Source organism: Schistocerca cancellata, chromosome 11 (genome assembly GCF_023864275.1).
Source record: "Schistocerca cancellata isolate TAMUIC-IGC-003103 chromosome 11, iqSchCanc2.1, whole genome shotgun sequence".
NCBI lineage: Eukaryota > Metazoa > Arthropoda > Insecta > Orthoptera > Acrididae > Schistocerca > Schistocerca cancellata.
In genome coordinates this window covers 33,175,535-33,199,605 of record NC_064636.1, presented here as the reverse complement: position 1 = coordinate 33,199,605, position 24,071 = coordinate 33,175,535, and the positions used below count along the sequence as shown (strand labels likewise).

General features: G+C 43.8%; 1 protein-coding gene across 1 annotated transcript in view; it reads right to left on the bottom strand.

Annotated features, from left to right (window-relative positions):
• LOC126108921 (tRNA-dihydrouridine(47) synthase [NAD(P)(+)]-like) overlaps positions 1 to 24,071 on the bottom strand; it is a 196,752-nt gene that overhangs the window by 6,961 nt on the left and 165,720 nt on the right. Inside the window, exons 9-10 of the mRNA XM_049914289.1 lie at positions 20,107 to 20,427; positions 15,817 to 15,998 (exon numbers count right to left, since the gene is read on the bottom strand). Coding sequence (XP_049770246.1) covers positions 15,817 to 15,998; positions 20,107 to 20,427 — 503 coding nt within the window. The remainder of the gene's footprint in view (positions 1 to 15,816; positions 15,999 to 20,106; positions 20,428 to 24,071) is intronic.

Sequence of the window (24,071 nt, the reverse complement as noted above, 5' to 3'; positions counted from 1 at the left end):
CACCAGTTTTCTCCTCCGATTGCGAAAACATTCTGTTGGCACCCACCTACATAGGGAGAAATCACCGTCACAATAAAATATGAGAAATCAGGGCTCGCACAGAAAAATTTAAGTGCTCATTTTTCCTGTGTGCCGCTCGAGAGTGGAACGGTAGAGAGACAGCACAAAGGTGGTTCACTGAACCCTCTGCCAGGCACTTTATTGTGAATAGCAGAGTGGTCACGTAGATGGTAGGTGTCAAACAGTAGAGTGATACTGTGCGGGCACACCGATCCTTCTGGTAAGGTCGCGTAAGGGCGTCGCACAGAACAAAGACTACATTGAAAAATAGGATATTGTAGCCACAAGAGAGGGAAAAATGCACTGTAGTAAAATTCTGAATAATACAAACTGACTTTCAGAAAAAAATGAGTTGCATTACTTATTATACGCCCCTCATACATTTGGAGCTGTGGTGGTCTAGTGGGTAGAGCATTAACTGCACCTAAGCCACGGGTCAGCCCTGGTTGGATGTGAGGATTTTTCCTCATTCCAGTGCCTCCTGGACAGCCCCAGCCTACTGTCAAAATGAGCACCAGGGTTTATAGGAAGCTAAGAATAGCGAGGGCGAGGGACTAGTCACTACTCCCCCACTCCCTCCTACTGCCACAGTGGATACAAGAGTCGCATTTTGCCGTCAGTAACGTCGGTATTCAGGTCACGGATTCAGAATCTTTACATTTTACCTTCACTGTACACAGTACCAGAAGACAATTACCATGGGGTTAACACAACCCTATTTAGTGGAGGCGGGGCTTGACATATACTGGTGGAAAACTAAAAGTCCAACACCAAGAAGGAGTTGTGCAAAATGAACAAAATTTGGCACGTGCGTTTCTAAATCTGAAAGATGACGTCTAGTAGCACCGCCTCGAGAATGCAAATCAGGTTTGCTTTAAACACGTGCTACAGTGGTTGTGAGCATTAGGTAACTTTGAGATTGGACACAACGAGTTGATGTCAGTCAAGAATGTCTTCGATATGACAGATACGGTATTACAAACGAGTGACCGAGTTTGAATGAGGTCGTGCAATAGGGCTCCGACAAGCTGAATCTTCCTTCTGCAATACTGCAGAAAGAGTTGGCAGGAATTTAACCACTGGACACGACTGTCGGCAGTGGCGGTCACGAGGGTGTACGGTCACAGGAAGACAGGGCTGTGGACGACCACGTGGCACTACTGACAAGGGAACCTCCCCATCGCACCCCCCTCAGATTTAGTTGTAAGTTGGCACTGTCGATAGGCCTTGAAAAACTGAATACAGATCAATCGAGAAAACAGGAAGAAGTTTTGCGGAACTATGAAAAAAATAAGCAAAATATACAAACTGAGTAGTCCATGTGCAAGATAGGCAACATCAAGGACAATGTGAGCTCAAGAGCGCCGTGGTCCCGTGGTTAGTGTGAGTGGCTGCGGAACGAGAGGTCCTTCATTCAAGTTGTCCATCGACTGAAAAGTTTAATTTTTTATTTTCAGACAATTATTATCGGTCCATCTGATGTGAGGTAACTGCGCCGTAGTATGGGGACACCACACCTAAACAAACATCGAAACACACAATGTCAGTCGACTACAGCGCACGGAAGAGAGAGTGTTCCTGCTAACGAGGCTCCCTGGCTGGCAGTTGAGTGTTCGCTACTTTGGACGAGAGTGTATTAAATATGTGAGATGTATTCCGTGGGCATTATGAATCCAGCAAATATAACTCGCGACTGCAATAACAATCGCACGGTTTTGCGGTGTGGTCGCAAAACACAGGCACTAAACTTATTACAGTGAACAGAGACGTCAGTGAGCGAACGGACAGATCATAACTTTGCAAAAATAAAGAAATTAAAATTTTCACTCGAGGGAAGACTTGAACTGAGTACCTCTAGTTCCACAGCGGCTCACGCTAATCACGGGACCACAGCGCTACAAAGCCCATGCTTTTGTTTATGTTGCATGGACTACTCAGTTTGTATATTTTATTTATTTTTTTCATAGTTGCACACAACTTCTCCCTGTTTTCTCGAATGATCTGTGTTCAGTTTTTCAAGGCCTATCCACTGTGCCAACTTATAACTAAATCTGAGGGGGGTGCGATGGGGAGGTTCCCTTGTGAGAGGGAAGACCGTCGCGTTTGCCATTGCCTCTGGTGTATCGCACTGCATCCGCAGCAGAAATGTGAGCAGCAGTCGGTACAACATTGACACAACTGATTGTTATAAATTGGTTACTTCGAGGACAGCTAAAAGGAAAACACTCTACAGTTTGCATTCCACTGACCCAAACTATGCCATCTGTGACTTTACTGGTGTCAAGCGACAGCTTATCGGAGAGCTACGTGGAAGTCTGTTCTGTTTTCTGAAAAAAGCTGGTTCTGCTTCAGTGCCAGTGATAGGCATGTGTTGGATGTCTGCATGCTGGATACATTGGGCCTACACCTAATTTGTGGTCTGGAGTGTGATTTCATACGACAGCAGGAGCACTCTCGTTATCCCTCGTGCTCTGCCTGCAAATTTTGTTTGTCAGTCTGGTGATTTGAGCTGTTGTGCTGCCATTCATGAACAGAGAATGTTTTCCAACAGGATAATGCCCACTTACTGCTGTCTTAACCTAATGTGTGGCACAGGGGAGTATCGTGGGACCGTTGCTATTCACATTATACATAAATGACCTCGTGGATGACATCGGAAGTGTGGTGTCACCGCCAGACACCACACTTGCTAGGTGGTAGCTTTAAATCGGCCGTGGTCCATTAGTACATGTCGCACCCGCGTGTCGCCACTGTCAGTAATTGCAGACCTAGCGCCACCACACGGCAGGTCTAGAAAGACGGACTAGCACTCGCCCCAGTTGTACGACGACTTTGCTAGCGACTACACTGACGAAGCCTTTCTCTCATTTGCCGAGAGACAGTTAGAATAGCCTTCAGCTAAGTCCATGGCTACGACCTAGCAAGGTGCCATTAACCATATCTGGAGAGAGTCTCACTTGTATCGTCAATAGCAATGTACCACAATGATGGATTAAAGATAAGTATTAGACAAGCTACGTACTTTTCTTATTAGCATTCATTACTTATCCTGTTCCAGACTTCACGCCAGTCGGTGTGAGTTGACGCGTGCCCTTTCGGTAACCTCACCTTGTGTCTAGACTGTCTTGTCTAGACACAACAGGAAGTTTACTGAGGCTTTTTGCGGATGATGCTGTGGTATATCGAGAGGTTGTAACAATGGAAAATTGTACTGAAATCCAGGAGGATGTGCAGCGAACTGACGCATGGTGCTGGGAATGGCAATTGAATCTCAATGTAGACAAGTGTAATGTACTGCGAATACATAGAAAGATAGATCCCTCATCATTTAGCTACAACATAGCAGGTCAGCAACTGGAAGCAGTTAATTCCATAAATTATCTGGGAGTGTGCATTAGGAGTGATTTAAAATGGAATGATCATATAAAGTTGATCGTCGGTAAAGCATATGCCAGACTGAGATTCATTGGAAGAATCCTAAGGAAATGCAATCTGAAAACAAAGGAAGTAGGTTACAGTACGCTTGTTCGCGTACTGCTCGAATACTGCTCAGCAGTGTGGGATCCGTACCAGATAGGGCTGATAGAAGAGGTAGAGAAGATCCAACGGAGAGCAGCGCACTTCATTACAGGATCATTTAGTAACCACGAAAGCGTTATGGAGATGACAGATAAACTCCAGTGGAAGACTCTGCAGTGGATAAAATCAGAGAGATTAGAGCCCAGACAGAAGAATAACAACAATCCTTCTTTCCACGAACAATACAAGACTGGAATAGAAGGGAGAACCGATAGAGGTACTCAAGGTACCCTCCGTTACAAACCGTCAGGTGGCTTGCGGAGTAAGGATGTAGATGTAGATGTGTCGACATGTCGACTCGGTCTGCTCGATCTTGAGATTTGTCTGCAGTCGAGCACATAAGGGACATCACTGGACAACAACTGCAGTATCATCCGCAGCACAAATTCACAGGCAAAGCACGAGGGATAACAAGAGTGCTCCTGCTGTCATATGAAATCACACTCCAGACCATAAATTAGGTGTAGGCACAATGTATCCAGCATTAAAATCACTGTACTGACAACCAGTTGTCAGTAACACACAAGACGCTGCCACTGCACTGCCACTCCAGCCCGGAATTTGACGTGGTCCTTTCCCTCTCCCAGCAAACCTCACACAGATAAATACTATCTGTACAAGATTTAGTGACTCTCGCCACCCTAGTTCCATTCCGCAGAATTGGGAAGAGGTCGACAGACATCGTGTTACTTCTCACTTCTGCAAGTGTTTGTGTATTTGAACTCTTCAACAGGGTTAAATTAAATTAGTACACATTATTATAAATAAGTACCCGATCTGAATGTGAGGGAATTTGCAAGGTGGTTTCACAAAACCTCGTCACTTCCCTGTGATGTTTACACCGTAGCAGATGATCGTCACGAAACGTATGTTACCAGCCACGCTGCAACTGCTCTCTCCCGTGACCGCGACCTGCCAAGCGAGGCTTTGCGACCCACAGGTTGAAAAACACTGCACTAGACCGTGAGCTGCAGACACGTGATGGGAGAGGAAACTGGGTAGGGGTAAGGAGGAGGCTAGGGCAGGGATAGCAGGACCCTGCTATCCCTCCCACCTCTCTGCTCTAACCTCCCACCCCTCAAGTTGCCTCTCCCATCATGCACCACTGCCCGCAGTCTGGCTTCAGCTGCCAGACACTGTGGTCATGTGTGTGTGTTGCATTTGCAAAAGACTATATATATATATAATAGAGGGAAACATTTCACGTGGGAAAAATATATCTAAAAACAAAGATGATGAGACTTACCAAACAAAAGTGCTGGCAGGGCGATAGACACACAAACAAACACACAAAATTCAAGCTTTCGCAACAAACGGTTGCTTCATCAGGAAAGAGGGAAGGAGAGGGAAAGACGAAAGGATGTGGGTTTTAAGGGAGAGGGTAAGGAGTCATTCCAATCCCGGAAGCGGAAAGACTTACCTTAGGGGGGAAAAAAAGGACAGGTATACACTCGCGCACACACACACACACACACACACACACACACACACACACATATATATCCATCCGCACATACACAGACACATGAAAATGTCTGCTTGTGTCTGTGTATGTGCGGATGGGTGTGTGTGTGTGTGTGTGTGTGTGTGTGTGTGTGTGTGTGTGTGTGTGCGCGCGCGCGCGCGCGCGCGCGCGCGAGCGAGTGTATACCCGTCCTTTTTTCCCCCTAAGGTAAGTCTTTCTGCTCCCGGGATTGGAATGACTCCTTACCTTCTCCCTTAAAACCCACATCCTTTCGTCTTTCCCTCTCCTTCCCTCTTTCCTGATGAAGCAACCGTTTTTTGCGAAAGCTGGAATTTTGTGTGTATGTTTGTGTTTGTTTGTGTGTCTATCGACCTGCCAGCGCTTTTGTTTGGTAAGTCTCATCATCTTTGTTTTTTTTTATGTATATATATGTGTGTGTGTGTGGGGGTGGGGGGGTTGGTTTATTTTTGACAAAGGCCTTGTTGGCTGAAAGCTCACTTTCTGACAGTCTTTTTGTTGTGCCTATCTACAACTCAGCATCTCCACTATATGATGAATAGTAACTATTCTTTTCATAATACTGTTACACAGATTACTTAAGTTGTATACAAGAATAAAGAAGAAAGCCACTGACAATAACACACAATCATAAAAAAAAAGGTTTCTTGGCTCAAAACTACCCCACAAATGCCTGCTAACAAAGTTTCAAGAATCAGCTTTAAGTGCGCGACCTAGCTACCAGGCGGTTATAATAAAACTGACGGTGTTCCAAATGCTGCAGTGCAGGCTGAATACATTGCAGGATGCTGAAAGAGCAGAGATATGTTCACTAGTCAGTGTCCGCTCATGGAATATGCTGCAAGAAATAATAGTTCCACTTTCTACCACCAAATGAAAATATGATGCTGTAACCAGCCAGAGTGTGAAATGTTTCCTGTTTTGACATCAGTATGCTGTCTGTTGCTTTGTAATGTGTGTCAATTTCGTTTGTGAAGTGACTATTGGTCTAAAGAAAAGCAAAGGCTATTGACAACAAAGACCATGCACTGCTGGTAAAATTCTTTTATCAGAACGGCAGCAATAGCAGGGATGCACTGCGAGAATAAAGCCGACAGAAGACGCTGTGACGAGACCTAGTGTCAATAAACAGTCTAAAGAATACGATTGAGGAGCCTGAACAAACATGTGAATTAGATGGTGCAGCAGGGAGATGGAGGCGGCCTATTCCCACGGCAGTTGTTGATGAAGTTACTGTAGCACACGACTAGAATTCTGCGGCCAGTGCTCGAGTTGTGTCACAGGAATTCTCTCTCCTCCAGTCAACACTTTAAAAGATCTTTTGGTGCATTTTACACTTGTATCCCTACAAGTTTCTGAATGTGCAGCAAATGAATCTCCAAGATGGGCTACAACGCCGTCACTTTCCCTTCATTTTTTTGTACATACGGAAATGGATGAAATGTGTTCTTCGGACAGACATTTTACTCTGCACGGTGCTGTGGATGCACAGAACTGCCCCACATGGGGTTCCACCCTGTCACACGTTGTGCAGGAAGATTCAATGCACTCAGCTTATGTGGCTGTGTGGTGTGGTTTCACAAGCTTCTTTGTTCTTGGTACAATTTTCTGTGGCAAGATGAAACCCGTGAGCTTGTTAGGTGTAAAGAGACATCTGCACATTACAGTTAAACCCTGCTTTTACACTTTTCAAGCGACTTCAAAGAAATGATGTACAATGCAGGAAAATGTAAAAGTGGGAAATAATGTTTTAAGCTATAAAAGTTACGTATAGCATACCCCCTTGCATTTTCACACTTTTTGCATGATAAATGTATATAACAGGCATGAAATGACTTATCAGGGACTCGTTTATTATCTTATAATGGTAAGTTATCTAATAAAAATCGCTGTTGTAACTGGAACTGATAACTATCTGGGAGATAGTAATGTTTGTCACAATTTCATGCATCATAATTGATGTTTTGGAAAGCCTGCAAGCTGTCATTCATTATTTAAATAATGAAATACTGCACGAGTTACGTATTTCTTCATGCCTACCTCGACACATTTTGAGAATTTTTTCCCGTTGTCAAGTACAAATATGCACATAAGTAGTGTGTGTGGTGTTTGAATATGTTCTGTGTCTCTTGTACTGTAGTCGTCTGTTTGAGGTTATCAGGTACACTGCCACCTCAGTTATGTGGAAAACCACACACACGCAAACTATCATTCACACTGTTCATGTAACATCACAAAAAATAAATACATAAATACTGCACTTGACAACGAGAATAAATTCTCAACACAAGTTTTGCTCAACATGAAAATAATATGTAACCGGCACTGTGTTTAAACTAAAAACATTTGAACAACACAAAGTGAATGACGGCGTCATCTAGCGCTACAAAGTGGTCGAGTGCCGAAAAATGCTAAATATGGTTTGAGAAAGGTGTAACAATGATCACAATAACCACAACACTGTGTTTCCGCAGTAGAAACAGTTTGGAAATGGTTATGATTGGTCATGATATCTTTATTTGAATGAACCTAGTTAATCCCATCAGCCACCACACCAATTAAAGCTTGGCACAGATTGTTCCAACTTTTACATGTTTACCGGTTCAAATCTGCTGAGTAGAGTGCCCTGATGGCAACAAATTTAACCACGTATAATTGTAAACACTACTGGATAGCCAAAATCACGCCACCATCATTTTTTTCTCCACAAACATTTTTTCTTAATGCATAAATCGCAGGTGCAAAATGACATTGCGGACATAGGAAATATGACGCAAGTGATAAAAAAGTCATAAATGGCAGGAAACCATTAATTCTGGGTACACAACAGTTGGGTTATACTGTGTAAGGACATTCTTGTGCAACACGAGATTCCAGCTTTGCAAGAATACAACATGGTCCACTCCATCATTTTCATGCAAGATGGGGTGACATCACATGTCACTTGCAGGTGAAAGATTCACTTCTAGAAACCTCTCGTAAGGACTGCATCACCTCTTGGCATTTCAAGATGTGTGGCCGTCCAGATGCCCTGACCTAAATCAATGTGTGTTCTGGTTGTGGCTATACATGAAAGATAATGTCTATGAGTGATGGATCTGAACTCTTCCTGATCTGAAGGCTAGCACAGAATGACACACAATACTGGTCATTAAAATTGCTACACCAAGAAGAAATGTAGATGATAAACAGGTATTCATTGGACAAATATATTATCCTACAACTGACATGTGAATATATTTTCATGCAATTTGGGTGCATAGATACTGAGAAATCAGTACCCAGAACAACCACCTCTCGCCGTAATAACAGCCTCGATATGCCTGGGCATCGAGTCAAACAGAGCTCGGATGGCGTGTACAGGTACAGCTGCCCATGCAGCTTCAACACAATACCACAGTTTATCAGGAGTAGAGACTGGCATATTGTGACGAGCCAGTTGCTCGGCCACCATTGACCAGACGTTTTCAGTTGGTGAGAGATCTGGAGAATGTGCTGGCCAGGGCAGCAGTCGAACATTTTCTGTATCCAGAAAGGCCTGTACAGGACCTGCAACATGCGGTCGTGCATTGTCGTAACACATCTGAAATGTAACGTCCACTGTTCAAAGTGCCGTCAATGCGAACAATAGGTGACCGAGACGTGTAACCAACAGCACCCCATACCGTCACGTTGGGTGATACGCCAGTATGACGATGATGAATACACACTTCCAATGTGCGTTCACTGTAATGTCGCCAAACACGGATGCGACCATCATCATGCTGTAAACAGAACCTGGATTCATCCGAAAAAATGACGTTTTGCCATTCGTGCACCCAGGTTTGTCATCAAGTATACCATCGCAGGCGCTCCTGTCTGTGATGCAGCATCAAGGGTAACCGCAGCCGCGGTCTCCGAGCTGATAGCCCGTGCTGCTGCAATCGTCGTGGAACTGTTCGTGCAGATGGTTGTCATTTTGCAAACATCCCCATCTGTCAACTCAGGGATCGAGACGTGGCTGCATGATCCGTTACAGCTGTGTGGATAAGATGCCTGTCATCTCGACTGCTAGTGATGCGAGGCCGTTGGGATCCAGCACGGCGTTCCGTATTACCCTTCTGACCCCACCGATTCCATATTGTGCTAACAGTCATCGGATCTCAAACAACACGAGCAGCAATGTCGCGATACGATAAACCGCAATCGTGATAGGCTACAATCTGACCTTTATCAAAGCCGGAAATGTGATAGTACGCATTTCTCCTCCTTACACACTCCCAGGAGTCCACTACACGCAACAAGTGGCTACACGGGTAGCAGGGGTTGTGTGGCATGGGCTGGGCGGTTTTTTAGGTTAGATGGCCTTGGGCAAGTACAGAAAGGGCAACAGCCTCAATGGGTGTGGGGCAAAGTCAGGACATGCGAGGACCAAGCAGCAATCGGTATTGTAATTGTAAACTGTCGAAGCTGCGTTGGTAAAGTACCGGAACTTCAAGCGCTGATAGAAAGCACCGAAGCTGAAATCGTTATAGGTACAGAAAGCTGGCTGAAGCCAGAGATAAATTCTGCCGAAATTTTTACAAAGTTACAGACAGTGTTTAGAAAGGATAGATTGCATGCAACCGGTGGTGGAGTGTTCATCGCTGTTAGTAGTAGTTTATCCTGTAGTGAAGTAGAAGTGGATAGTTTCTGTGAATTATTATGGGTGGAGGTTACACTCAACAACCGAGCTAGGTTAATAATTGGCTCCTTTTACCGACCTCCCAACTCAGCAGCATAAGTGGCAGAACAACTGAGAGAAAATTTGGAATACATTTCACATAAATTTTCTCAGCATGTTATAGTCTTAGGTGGTGATTTCAATTTACCAGATATAGACTGGGACACTCAGATGTTTAGGACAGGTGGTAGGGACAGAGCATCCAGTGACATTATACTGAGTGCACTATCCGAAAATTACCTCGAACAATTAAACAAAGAACCGACTCGTGGAGATAACATCTTGGACCTACTGATAACAAACAGACCCAAACTTTTCGACTCTGTATGTGCAGAACAGGAAATCAGTGATCATAAGGCCGTTGCAGCATCCCTGAATATGGAAGTTAATAGGAATATAAAAAAAGGGAGGAAGGTTTACCTGTTTAGCAAGAGTAATAGAAGGCAGATTTCAGACTACCTAACAGATCAAAACGAAAATTTCTGTTCCGACACTGACAATGTTGAGTGTTTATGGAAAAAGTTCAAGGCAATCGTAAAATGCGTTTTAGACAGGTACGTGCCGAGTAAAACTGTGAGGGACAGGAAAAACCCACCATGGTTCAACAACAAAGTTAGGAAACTACTGCGAAAGCAAAGAGAGCTTCACTCCAAGTTTAAACGCAGCCAAAACCTCTCAGACAAACAGAAGCTAAACAATGTCAAAGTTAGCGTAAGGAGGGCTATGCAAGAAGAGTTCAGTGAATTCGAAAATAAAATTCTATGTACCGACTTGACAGAAAATCCTAAGAAGTTCTGGTCTTACGTTAAATCAGTAAGTGGCTCCAAACAGCATATCCAGACACTCCGGGATGATGAAGGCATTGAAACAGAGGATGACACGCGTAAAGCTGAAATACTAAACACCTTTTTCCAAAGCTGTTTCACATAGGAAGACCGCACTGCAGTTCCTTCTTTAAAACCTCGCAAAAACGAAAAAATGGCCGACATCGAAATAAGTGTCCAAGGAATAGAAAAGCAACTGGAATCACTCAACAGAGGAAAGTCCACTGGACCTGACGGGATACCAATTCGATTCTACACAGAGTACGCGAAAGAGCTTGCCCCCCTTCTAACAGCCGTGTACCGCAAGTCTCTAGAGGAACGGAAGGTTCCAAATGATTGGAAAAGAGCACAGGTAGTCCCAGTCTTCAAGAAGGGTCGTCGAGCAGATGCGCAAAACTATAGACCTATATCTCTGACGTCGATCTGTTGTAGAATTTTAGAACATGTTTTTTGCTCGCGTATCAAGTCGTTTTTGGAAACCCAGAATCTACTATGTACGAATCAACATGGATTCCGGAAACAGCGATCGTATGAGACCCAACTCGCTTTATTTGTTCATGAGACCCAGAAAATATTAGATACAGGCTCCCAGGTAGATGCTATTTTTCTTGACTTCCGGAAGGCGTTCGATACAGTTCCGCACTGTCGCCTGATAAACAAAGTAAGAACCTACGGAATATCAGACCAGCTGTGTGGCTGGATTGAAGAGTTTTTAGCAAACAGAACACAGCATGTTGTTATCAATGGAGAGACGTCTACAGACGTTAAAGTAACCTCTGACGTGCCACAGGGGAGTGTTATGGGACCATTGCTTTTCCAATATATATAAATGACCTAGTCGATAGTGTCGGAAGTTCCATGCGGATTTTCGCGGATGATGCTGTAGTATACAGAGAAGTTACAGCATTAGAAAATTGTAGCAAAATGCAGGAAGATCTGCACCGGATAGGCACTTGGTGCAGGGAGTGGCAACTGACCCTTAACTTAGACAAATGTAATGTATTGCGAATACATAGAAAGAAGGATCCTTTATTGTACAATTATATGATAGCGGAACAAACACTGGTAGCAGTTACTTCTGTAAAATATCTGGGAGTATGCGTGCGGAACGATTTGAAGTGTAATGATCGTATAAAATTAATTGTTGGTAAGGCGGGTACCAGGTTGAGATACATTGGGAGAGTCCTTAGAAAATGTAGTCCATCAACAAAGGAGGTGGCTTACAAAACACTTGTTCGACCTATACTTGAGTATTGCTCATCAGTGTGGGATCCGTACCAGGTCGGCTTGACGGAGGAGATAGAGAAGATCCAAAGAAGAGCAGCGCGTTTCGTCACAGGGTTACTTGGTAACCGTGATAGCGTTACGAAGATGTTTAACAAACTCGAGTGGCAGACTCTGCAAGAGAGGCGCTCTGCATCACGGTGTAGCTTGCTCGCCAGGTTTCGAGAGGGTGCGTTTCTGGATGAGGTATCGAACATATTGCTTCCCCTACTTATACCTCCCGAGGAGATCACGAATGTAAAATCAGAGAGATTCGAGCGCGCACGGAGGCTTTTAGACAGTCGTTCTTCCCGCGAACCGTTACGCGACTGGAACAGGAAAGGGAGGTAATGACAGTGGCACGTAAAGTGCCCTCCGCCACACACCGTTGGGTGGCTTGCGGAGTATAAATGTAGATGTAGATGTACACGAGACATCACAACAATGTTTCACCAGGCAACGCTGGTCAACTGCTGTTTATGTATGAGAAATCGGTCGGAAACGTTCCTCACGTCAGTACGTTGTAGGTGTCGCCACTGGCGCCAACCTTGTATGAATGCTCTGAAAAGCTAGTCATTTGCATACCACAGCATCTTCTTCCCGTCGGTTAAATTTCACGTCTGTAGCACGTCATCTTTGTGGTGTAGCGATTTTAATGGCCAGTAGTGCATAACCCTGATTACACTGGATATGCTGCAAACAACTGTTGATCAACCTGTGTTACAGATGCAGCATGTTGCCGAGTGGGGAAACTATCCTGAACACATGCTGCAATTTGTGACTGTATCGTACTAAAACAGCCAGAACCACTGTCGTCATGTGTGTGATCATTCCTCTTCTTCTCCTGCACCCATACCGCATTTGGACTGCTTACAGCACCATACAGGGTGATTCAAAAAGGACAGTCCAGATGTGGGATGATACAGAAGTTTACTGACACAACTTACAGAATTTGTAGATGTGTCACTTTGTAGCAAACAACCTGAAGTTTGATTCACGCAGTACGTCAGTACCCCCATTCTGCCACCAGGAGGGCCAGCACAGCGCACATTTAAAATAGCTACTTTCAATGGTGTGGAGTGTGCTTGCTGTCTGTATTATGTAACGAAGCAGGGTTGCCCACTGCTATCCTGTTTTGGTTTTACACTCCTTCAGTAACTTAGTTAAGCAATGAACTTTTAGTTTTTTTCTGTTTTCACTACTCAGATTCCGACTACAGATTCTGTGGCCTTCAGCCTCATGCCACAGAATTCAGAAATAATTTAAATAAAATTCCCCTAGTAAAATCTACTATTTCAGTACATTCTAATGTCTATTCTGAAAGTAATATGCTAATTAGTTTCATTGGAAATGCATCCTATTAAAAATTATGAACAATGATGTATATTGTGCAATACATATTAAGTAAAATTCAAGTGAGCTAATAGATCGAATTCAGCTATAAGACTGCATCCAAAAGAAAGCCTAAATTTTACTTATTCCAGGAAAGTATTTAAATTAACATAAAGTCTATTAGTTAAATGGATATTACGACTCGAAATCTGTAGCCTGTATAACTTTCAGTGCCAATTGTGACCAAACTAGTGAAAAATTCCGAGATCTGTTTTGATACTTTTGCTACCTTTATTTTTCTACGTAAAATGACTCTAGTCTCAACTTTGTAAGTGCATTAATTAAGACTTAAGTAAACTTGAATAAGTAAAATTTATTGTTCAAGAGGGCTGCCACGGTTATGAGTCAGGAATTCCCACTGCGGATGCACAAGTTAGTTCCACGTATTTAAATTGATACAGCTCACGTGTGTTATTTAAGTAATAAAACACGATAGTTAACTTCAAAACCAATTAGAAAGGATCATTTTAGCCCTGGGAAATTATGAAGTGTAATATATTAACAGAAATAGTCAAATATTCAAGCACTTGTCTATATAAGGTCTGAGCAGGTGCAGTTCTCAGTTAGTTCTCGGTCAGATTTTCACGGAGCAAAAGTGTGGCAAGTCGGTGCCGGAATGTGATGTGATAATACTTGAAACAGAAGCTTAACTTTTCTGGTTGGTACCAAAAAAGTGTAATTGTATTTGGCTTTGAAAATTTAACGCATATTGTGAACATAGTTGAAGACTGGAAGTTTGTGACCTACCTAATGTGGTGATTATTAAGTGTAAGAGGCCTGGTCACACGAATATTGTGTGTGTGAGTGCTAACAAATAAATCACACTGTGGTTGTCATAAGTGTTCAACAATGAATACGGTCTTGACTTTTGATTTTGGAAAACATAATCTAGGACCCTGGCTTCTTAATTGCAGTGTGATTTAGGTGAGGCGGACGAAGCTACCGAGAAGACAATATTGAATAAGCAAAGCCAGGTAGGTCAGGAACACTGCGCACTATCTACTGGGTGAGGAAATGTTTCAATACATCCGGTTGTGACCTGAGCTGTAAGTGGCACTAATACAAGGATTCCGCCCGGCACGTTTCAATTGATGTCACAAAACAAACTGTGCAATAATTGTTCGGCTTAAATTTTGCACTGAATATGCTAAAGAACCTCTGATCAGGCCTACGATTTACTCCCGGCACAAGAACTTTGTCGAGGAGGGTCGTTCACTGTGACACGACAATTCTCCAGGTCGCCCGCATATTCACGATTATGTCGAACGGGTTAGGGAGAGCTCTGCCTGCGGTCCACAGCAAGCGAGGCAACGTGCGTCTCGCGAGACTGGCATTCCACGAAAGATTTTTTGGCAACTACTGTGTAGACGTTTACACTTGAAACCGTAGAGATTCACAACGGCACAGCACATTAGTGACACAGACAAGGTAACTTGTGGGGAATTCTGTGCGAAAATGTCGCATCAGATAGACGATGAAGAGACATTGCTGAACACAGTAACGAAAATCCACATGCAAGCCTGGAACACATTTGTGACAGCCCCGAAGTTACTGCGTTTTATGCCCTTAGTAAATGGAAGGTGTATTGGCCTTTGTTTTTCGTGGGGAAAAGTGTCACTGGTATCGTGTATCTGAATATGTCTGAAAACTTTTTAATACCGCAGATCGATGAAGATGACCGAGATGGAACTGTTTACTACCAGCAAGACGGTGCACCATCTCATTTCCTCACAGAAGTTTGAGGTTTCCTCAACAATTGCTTCCCAGATCGGTGGATTGGTCCTGAAAGGTCAATCGCGTGGTCACCTCACTTCCCAGACTTCACACCTCTAGATTTATTTCTCCAGGGTTTCGTTAAGAACCGTGTGTACGTTCCTCCCATACCAAAGAATTTAGCTGCAAATTTACATGGACGTTGCATAAGTTACACCCAATTTGCTGCAACAAGTGTGGGAAGAAATTGCCACATCACAAATGGTAGTCACATCAAACCAAATTGACACTTGACACTTTTATGTGAAACCTGAGGCTGTTTTGCTACAAAGCAGCTCATCTACCAATTCTTTAAGTTATCTTAATAAATTTATATACCATCCCAAAATTGTAAAGTCCTTTTTGACTCAACCTATATTTTCACCTGGTGGCAGAAAATGGAACTATTATTTTTTTCACCATACTTCACAAGCGCACCGATTAATTATCTCACCTATGATGTTTCAGCGTCCTGTGACGAATATAGAGCCCGCACTGGAGCACTCGGAACACCATTAGTTTGATTATGACCACCCAATATATGTTACAACCCCTTACATATCGCTCCTTACAAGTCAAAAAGACAAGATTAGCCAAATTAAACTGTTTAAGCAATTGTATTTCTTGCACTCTACACACAAATGGGATAGGAAGAAGCTCTAAAAAGTGGTACAATGGAAGTACACTCTGCCCAGCGGGTTTTCTGGGCACATACGTAGATTTAGACTGCCGCAGTCGAATTGTGTAAGTCGTGGACTCACCTGATCTTGAGCCAGTCGGCGCAGTTGGCGCTGGCCATGAGCGTCTCCAGGTCGTCGCGGCCGACGTACGGCGGGGGCCGCTCGTTCATCTTCTGGGGCGGCCTCTCGAGCAGCCCGACTGGCACGTAGCGGTAGAGGAACGACAGCCATTCCAGCAGAAAGCGGCGTGTGTTCTCCACTCCCTGAAACACCGTGCCGACCCTAATGTAACATTCTACAGTAATGCTCAATTCTTACATTTATTTCGGCACAGGATAGCGAACCGCGAGTACGATGTTCGGTTTGTGGTTTGTACGGCGCTCAACTGCGTGATCGTCAGCGCCCGTACGAAGTCCCAATTTTTACACAATCCAATCTAACCACTGTCACGAATGATGACGACATTGAAAACAACATAAACACGCAGTCCCTGGGTAGAGAAAATCCCCAACCTGACCGGGAATTGAACCCAGGACCCCGTGATCCAGAGGCAGCAATGCCAGCCACTAGACAACGAGCTGCAGACACCGTGAGTGTGAAAATGTTTTACATCTGCAGTTTACATGGTGTCAACTCATTATTTAATTTTGTATGAGTTCATAATCAATTAAAACCATATTATTTTGATTTTTATTATACTATTCTTTCCTTGTGAAATCAGTTCTTTCCTTGTAAAATTAATGTCTTGTAAATTCTTGTAATACGATAATAACAAATGTTTTATTTAACCAGTAAACCCCATATTCTTTAAAGAATCGTACTCCATGTACAAAACAGCTTCAAACATCGGATTATTGTACAAATGAGTTAACGCATTAAACCTTTGGGTTTAAGCACTTAAGTGAGAAAAAGTTTAGGAAAGGTTGGAAATTATGCTTAAATGGACTGCTTGTAACTGTAGATGCGACAGCTGAGGAGCGAGCAATCTCTCTCTAAATACCAGGTGTACCAGTATGAAATGAGTGTTTTTTTTGTGAAAATGAAACACTAATTTTGAATTGAAAAGTAAAAGCATTTTATTCAAAATACTGACCATTGCTTTCTATACATTTTGACCTCCTTTCTGGCAATTTGTGGACACCACGCCAATATAAATGTTCGTCTTTTGAAACAAACCAATCAGACACCCAATTTTCGACTTCTTCGTAGAAATCGAAGTGTTCCATTGATGAAAACAAGTGGTAGTCGGAAGGGGCCAAGTCTGATGAATACAGCAGGTGGGGTAGCAGCTACCAGCCAAGTGTTTTGATTGTATCCTGAACCAGTTTTGCTTTGTGTGAAGGTGCATTGTCGTGTAAAAAAATTACTTTGCCACGTCTTATGGCCCATTCTGGTCTTTTCACGATCAATGCATAGTTCAAATTGATCATTTGTTGTCTGTAGCGATTAGTATTCACAGTTTCACTCGGTTTTAGAAGCTCACGATACATCACGCGTTTATGATCCCATTAAACACAGAGCATTGTCTTCTTGCCGAATTGATCCGGTTTTGCAGTCGATGTTGACGGTTGTCCCGGATTAACCTTCGATTTTTCCCATTTAGGATTCTTAAAATAAATCCAGTTTTCATTGCCAGTAACAATTTAATGCAAAATTGATTTTCTTTCATGTCTTTGAAGCAAAATTTGACAAATGGTTTTTCGGTTTTCCATCTGTCTTTCATTCAATTCATGTGACACCCATTTTCCACACTTTTGGATCTTTCCCACAGCTTCCAAACGGTCAGAAATTGTTTGTTGTGCAACATTTAGCATTGCTGCCATTTGCTTCTGACTCAAAGTATCATCTTCATCCAATATTGCTTGCAATTCAGCGTCTTCAAACTTTTTTGGTGGTCTTCCACATTCTTCATTTCTTACATAAAAATCATTATTTCTGAACCGTTGAAACCATCTTTTGCACGTTGCTTCTGATAGAGCACGATCACCATATGCCTCGACAAGCATTCGATGTGACTCTGCAGCACTTTTTTTCAAATTACTACGGATGTCAGAATGAAAATTGTTGTGAAAGAAGGAGAACCAAAATGAAGCAGACCCAGAAGATTGTGGCCACGAAAGAGAATCAAAATGTCAGTGCATCGATCGAGGAATGACACAATTAAGTTAATCCAAATAAAGCTTTGAAATTAATTTTACAAAATGCCAGTTCTTGAAAGGTGCTCCATACACTGTGGTCAAAAACTACTTTTGAAAATATGAAAGCCTTTCGAAACTGCTGTAATACAAAGTTTCCTGGGACTGACAGAGTACTTTAGGCCGTTATCTCACACTACCCTTCAACTACAAAATCATTAACTCATTTACTGAGTAATAATCAGGAACATAAGCCTGAAGAAGACAGAAGAAGTGAATAGTCAAGACTTTTGAAAATTTGTGTGTCTCAGATCCTCTTTTAAAAATTTAGAACAAAAAATACAAGACTGAATTGCACCCAGATGCAAACAAAGATGACCCTGAAGCTGTATTATCACTAAAAATCTCTAGATGATAAGTTGTACATAGTCTCTTTTATTGGTAATGAAATAATACTTCAGGGAAATACCGTGTCTATTCAGTACACCACTCAACCCAATCCACTCAGATTTCTTTCAAATTTGGTTCATTCAATGAATCAGATAAGAGACGTAAAACTACGAATCTGAGAGGTATATGACAAATGTGACACAAGTTGCAGGTCAGCCAAGTTTAGAATTTGTGTGAAATTTACACACATCTGACTCCGTGTAAATCACTATAACAATTTTCACATGCAAGTTCACCTGCCTGTGACCTCGAATGTCTCAAAACGCCCTATGTTCCAATTTTTTTTTGAATGGGGGAGGGGGGGGGGGCAGGTGGGGGGATAAAAAAGTGCACAGTATTACCGCACTATGTTACTATAAAAATGGTAAATCTCAAGAAAACAGACCAAAGTCATTGTGCAAAAAGTTTATTTCACACAACTTCCGAACTTAGCCGACCTGTAACTTTCTTCACAACTGTCACGTACCTATACAACTGTTATACACATCTACAAAATGTGGTTTTCCATCTGCTGTGTGCATCATTGGGTGCACCAAATCTAAAAATAATCTGAGATGCTGAGATTGAAAAATGCTACTTTTCTGCACTGAACTGACATGGAAATTACTCATCAAGAAAGTGTTGAAAGAAATCTTTCAAGTACAAAGACACTGATCTTAAGCCAAAAATACAAAGACAAACTGAATCAAAATTGAAGCTTAAGACCGAGAATCTCGGTGCCTACAAAGTTTGAAACTTAAGACTGATGGTATGCGTGAGAGGATTCCACTACTGTAACAACACAGAGCAAATTTATGCAACCTTCAACAAGTAAATACTTATCATCCGAGTTGAATGATTGTCAGGACAGGTGAATGTGAGATTTGCATATGAGATTTAAAACTTTCATTGCCAACATGAGAAGTAATGCACTAAAGATGGTGAATACGTGGAGTAGTATATATGTGGTGTCTGTTCTTTCACATGTGTCCGAGAAAACAGACACCATTTTGATAGCGAAGCCACTGTGAATTAAGACAGAAAGGAATTACAGATACTGGCCATAAGTGGGCACGGGTTTAAATCAATTGGGAAAGCTGAAAAGTTGTGCCACACCAGAATTCGAACCTGTCTCTCTTGCGCACTAGGCACATGCTCTGACCACTGAGCCATCCAGACACAGTGGACGTTGAAACCACACAGTCTGCCCCTCAGACCTAAATTCTCAAATTAGCCACACACTACTGGTGTAATGCCTCATGCCCATTGTTCTCATTACTCGTACATTTTGCCAATTCCTGTAATTAGCAGTGGCTGCTGGATCAAAATGGCGTCCATTCTTTTGGACGTATCTGAAAGAACAGACACCGTACGTATAAACACTGGCGAGGACAGCTAATGATCTCTTGACTGTGGATGCACACCAGACTCGATCACTTACGGGAATTCGCAAAGTGCCGTGAGTAATGAGAATAGTGGACAAGGGCATTACATCAGTAGTGTGTGGATAATTTGAGAATTTCTGTCTGACATGTGGCATGCTAGGGTAGTCTGCGAAGTTGCAATGACCACTGCGTCTAGATGAGTCGGTGGTCAGAGCATCTGCCCAGTGAGCAGGAGACAAGGGTTCGAATCCCAGTCCGGCAATGTCCACTTGCAGCCAATGTCTGTAATTGCTTTGTGTCTTAATGTGGAGAAGTTTTCGCATGTTTGTGGAGAATTCTCTGTGGACTCGCTTCAGTCTATTGTTTCTTTTGTCATTAAAATTTGTGGTGTGGTGCTTACCCTAAGACCACACAGCCCTCACCTTGTAGTCCGAGCCCCAGTGCTCGAGCCCGTAGTTGACAAACTTCCTGAGGACGTCCAGCCTCTCCGAGCTGGAGATGTCCCAGTGGCGCGACTCTTTTATCTCGGTGAAGATCCACGGCTTGTAGAGCGCACCGCGGCCGATGGCCACACCAGCGACGTGCGGGTAGTCGTTTCGCACCCGCCGGTAGTCCTCCCAGGACAGGACATCGCCGTTGCCGAAGAGCGGGACACCTCGCCGCGCTGCCAGCTCTGCACACTGCTCGATGTAGGGCCAGTCTGCCAACTTGCTGTAACGTTGCTCGCGTGACCGCCCATGGAGCTGACAAGAGCCAAAATGAGGGAGGTGTAAATTACTAATACAGAAATTCTAGGAACAACAGCAATAATCAACTAGGATCAACAGCAATAATCAATTGAATGAAAAAATATTTTCTGAGTGATGACAAATTAACAAGGTTTTAAAATAACACTAGCAAAACCCAGTGATGCATCAGAATTTCCTAAATATGTATGAGAATTGGATGTATGTTCTAATCTCCTCCTTTCCCATCTCTCTATCCATTACCCCCCCCTCCCCCCCTCTCCCCCTTGCTCTCCATCTCCTCTCCCTTCTCTCAGGCCTTGAACCTGTTGATTATTATTGACAATAAACCTTTTTTTTTTTTTTTCCTGTACTGTGTTTCGAATCGCCCCCCCCCCCCCCCTCCTCCTCCTCCCCCGATGGGGGTGGGCTGGCAGCAGCTTAGTATGCCGCTCTTCAGCCTACAGAATTTGTTTGAAAAAGAGGAAGACATTAAATAATAAAAACAGGTGATAAAATTGGAGACTTCAATGGTAACATGGTGGAAAAAATCGTTGAACATAGGAACAAAGGGATGATGATGCTAATAAAACACATATGAAGCAGACAGGTAAAACAATAGACAGACAATTAAAAAACACAGTGACAGTCTGGTTTCTGTTTGCAAGAGATATAAAATTCACACCCAATGACAGCATGATTTCTGTTCGCAACATGTTGGAAAGACGAACAACACTGAACATTCACTTGAACACTGCACTAAAAAGTTGGCAAATATGACATACCACAGCCGATGGCAGGTGGGGGGAACCTGGACAGATGATGGGAAAATTAAAAGGGGGGAAGGAGAGGCACAACGAGGGGGGGGGAGGGGGGAAAGGAGCTGATGGAGGATGAGGACCCATAAGAGGGGCGAGGGGGGTGGGTGTGCTGGGCAGACGTGACAGGGAGTGGGGAAAGGCAGAGGAGGGGAATACAAAAGGACCCGGGGGGGGGGGGGGGGGAGATGGGAGGTAAGGAGAGGGTAGGCGGGAAGAAAACAGGATGGAAGTGGGAAGAGGGAGCCCAGGGAAAAGGACAGAGGAAAGGAGAGGGGGGGTGAAGATCAGAGTTGATAGGAGGGATAAAAGGAGGGCATCATCCAGGAGGGGGAGTTGACGGAAGCCACCTTGGGAAAGGAGATGTAGGGTGTAGAGATGGAGGATAGGGGGGACACATCAGTGAAGATGTGGCAGGGGGCGGGGATGGGAGAGGAGAGGAGCAACCAGGGGATGAGGGGGATCAAGGTGGCAGGAGGTGTAGAGTATGCAGATAGGTTTGAGGAATAGGAGCAGATGGGGGAAACGAATGAGGTAATAGAGGATCCGCGTGGGGGATGGGAGACGTATACGGAAGGCGAGGCAGAGTACACGACACTCGAGGATCTGGAGGGACTTATAGAATTTGGGGGGGGGGGGGGGGAGATATCCAGGCGGGACTGGCATAACAGAGGATGGGACGGATTAAGGATTTGTAGGTGTGGAGATGAGGGATCCAGGTGAGGTGACTGTCAATGGTGAGGCCAAGGTAGGTGAGGGTGGGGGTGAGGCAGACAGGACGGGCACAGACGGTAAGGGAGAAATCCAGGAGCCGGAAGGAGCGAGTGGTACGACCTACGATGATTGCCTGGGTCTCGGAAGGATTGAGTTTCAGGAGCCACTGGTTACACCATGCAGCAAAAAGGTCAAGGTGATTCTGGAGAAGGCGTTGGGACCGTTGGAGGGTAGGAGCGAGGGCGAGGAATGCGGTGTCATCAGCCTATTGCAGGAGGTGTACTGGAGGGGGGGGGGGGGGGGGTCATACCTGCCGTGTACAGGAGGTAGAGGAGAGGGCAGAGGAGAGAGCCTTGGGGCACACCTGCAACACACCTTGATTGGGAGTTGAAGTCACTTAAGATGAACAGGTAAATTGACTGGGAACATTGGTGTATTGGATGTGAGAGACCTATTCTGCTGCCAGATCTGTGAGGACAGTACGAAGGGTGTTCAATAAGAAATCCAACACATTTTTTTTGCTCAACCAATTTTGGTTGAAAAATTACAGAATTTGCTGTGGGCATTGTGGAATATTCCTGCTTCAGCCCCTATAGTCTCGTGAAGTTCTGACAGATGGCAGCCCTATACGTAGCCTCCAAAATGGCATCTTTAATGGAGGTGCATTCCAAGCAGGCAGCTGTCACCAAGTTTCTTCCGGCAGAAAACCAGAGCACTACAGATTTTCCTAGGCATTTGCAGAACATCCACAGAGACCTGGAAGTGAATGAAAGCACAGTGAGTCGCTAGGTGAGGCATCTGTCAGCAACACAACAGATTCATGCAAGGCTGTCCCATCCCCCACATGTTGGCCGGCAGCCACACAGCTGTTGCTCCTGTGACCTTTGAATGTTGTTGTTGTTGTTGTTGTTGTTGTCTTCAAGCCTGAGACTGGTTTGATGCAGCTCTCCATGCTACTCTATCCTGTGCAAGCTTCTTCATCTCCCAGTACGTACTGCAGCCTACATCCTTCTGAATCTGCTTAGTGTATTCATCTCTTGATCTCCCTCTACGATTTTTACCCCCCACACTGCCCTCCAGTACTAAATTGGTGATCCCTTGATGCCTCATAACATGTCCTACCAACCGATCCCTTCTTCTAGTCAAGTTGTGCCACAAACTCCTGTTCTACCCAATTCTGTTCAACACCTCCTCATTAGTTATGTGATCCACCCATCTAATCTTCAGCATTCTTCTGTAGCACCACATTTCGAAAGCTTCTATTCTCTTCTTGTCCAAACTATTTATCGTCCATGTTTCACTTCCATAAATGGCTACACTCCATACAAATACTCTCAGAAACGACTTCCTAACACTCAAATCTATACTCAATGTTAACAAATTTCTCTCCTTAGAAACGCTTTCCTTGCCATTGCCAGTCTACATTTTATATCCTCCCTACTTCTACCATCATCAGTTATTTTGCTCCCCAAATAGCAAAACTCCTTTACTACTTTACGTGTCTCATTTCCTAATCTAATTCCCTCAGCATCACCCGATTTAACTCTACTACATTCCATTATCCTCGTTTTGCTTTTGTTGATGTTCATCTTATATCCTCCTTTCAAGTCACTGTCCATTCTGTTCAACTGCTCTTACAAGTCCTTTGCTGTCTCTGAAAGAATTACAATGTCATCGGCGAACCTCAAAGTTTTTATTTCTTCTCCACAGATTTACGGACATTCATTTGACACGACTGACCAATGACAAACAACTCACTGTTCGACTGAATGTCTCTTTTAATACTACTGACACATTCGTCCACCAGTTAGACTACTCAACCCTGTATGCCCAACGGTACCCTTGTCCCCTAACAGAAGACCGTAAAGAGCAATGAAGGACCTTCTGTGCAGAATTAAGAGGCTGACTGCGACAATTTTTTTGTTGAACACTTTCACAGGCAATGATACATGCATTTATCACTTCAAACCGGAAACAAAGTGGCAGTCCACAGATGGCTCCCACACCACCTCTCCTCCAAAGGAAAAGTTCACAGACACACCCTCAGTCGGTAACGTCACGGCAATGGACTTCTGCGAATCTGAAGGGGTTATTCAGTTTGATGTCCTTCCTCGTGGTGCGTCAGTGACA